The 931-nt window shown below is 35.4% G+C and overlaps 1 protein-coding gene across 1 annotated transcript; it reads left to right on the top strand.

The window, feature by feature from the left end:
* The first annotated feature begins 265 nt into the window (after nucleotides 1-265).
* LOC142175684 (uncharacterized) lies at nucleotides 266-730 on the top strand. The gene has a single exon (XM_075242602.1). It carries the CDS (start codon nucleotides 266-268, stop codon nucleotides 728-730), a length of 465 nt encoding a protein of 154 aa, XP_075098703.1.
* The last annotated feature ends 201 nt before the right edge of the window (nucleotides 731-931 follow it).

The following is a 931-nucleotide window of genomic DNA, read 5'->3' on the forward strand; positions in this document are numbered from 1 at the left end:
CATATTGATTGAATGAAACTAGAGTTTATAAAAGTGAAATTTAACTATCTTAAATTAACAGTTTACTCTCCATCTGAGTTGGTCCTGTTTAAATTTATGGGGTTAATCTTACATCACTCATATATTTTGCATGAATAGTTAAGTTTCCCTAACGAATCTAACTGTTCAATGAGCATGGTTATATGTGTAATGTGTTATTTTGAATTTAATCATTCTAAATGCATAACTAATGATCTATTTAATGTGAATATCTCTCTGATTAATCATGTCTTCATTCAACCCACTTACTTCAATTTTGGACCAAAACAAGTTAGAAGGACCGAATTATGTTGACTGGAAAAGGAACCTTGATAATGTCCTAACTGCTGAAGGTTACAAATTTGTAATCATTGAGGAGTGCCCAGAAAAACTTGAAAATGCTACTGATGATCAGGTTAAGGCCTATGACAAATGGGTTAAGGCTGATGAGATGACGCGATGTTACATTTTTTCCTTTATGGTGAATGTTTTGCAACATCAGCATCAGTCTATGGAGTCTGCTTATGATATGCTCGAAAGTCTCAAAGAGATGTTCGATGAACAAAATCGTGCAGCTAAACAGACATCCATGAAAGCCCTTTTGAACACCAATATGGCTGAAGGATTATCGATCAGAGACCATGTTCTGAAGATGGTGAGTCTTCTGAATGAACTGGAGATCCTTGGAGCTGTGATTGATAAGGAGTTTTAAGTTGAGATGGTCCTGCAGACTTTGCCTGACAGTTTTCAACAGTTTCGATTGAACTATAATATGAACAAAATGGATTTGTCACTAGCGAAATTGTTGAATGAGCTACAAGCGGCAGAATCTATTATCAAACAACAAGCTCCAATTGTGGCACTCAATGTTGAAAAAGCTTCGGTTTCTAAGTCGAAAGGCAATAAGAAAAAG

This window comes from Nicotiana tabacum, chromosome 3, assembly GCF_000715075.1.
Source record: "Nicotiana tabacum cultivar K326 chromosome 3, ASM71507v2, whole genome shotgun sequence".
NCBI classification, from domain to species: Eukaryota; Viridiplantae; Streptophyta; class Magnoliopsida; order Solanales; family Solanaceae; genus Nicotiana; species Nicotiana tabacum.

Excerpts from the sequence above, each read along its gene's own strand:
- LOC142175684 (XM_075242602.1), top strand. The coding sequence starts at position 266 with ATGTCTTCATTCAACCCACTTACTTCAATTTTGGACCAAAACAAGTTA.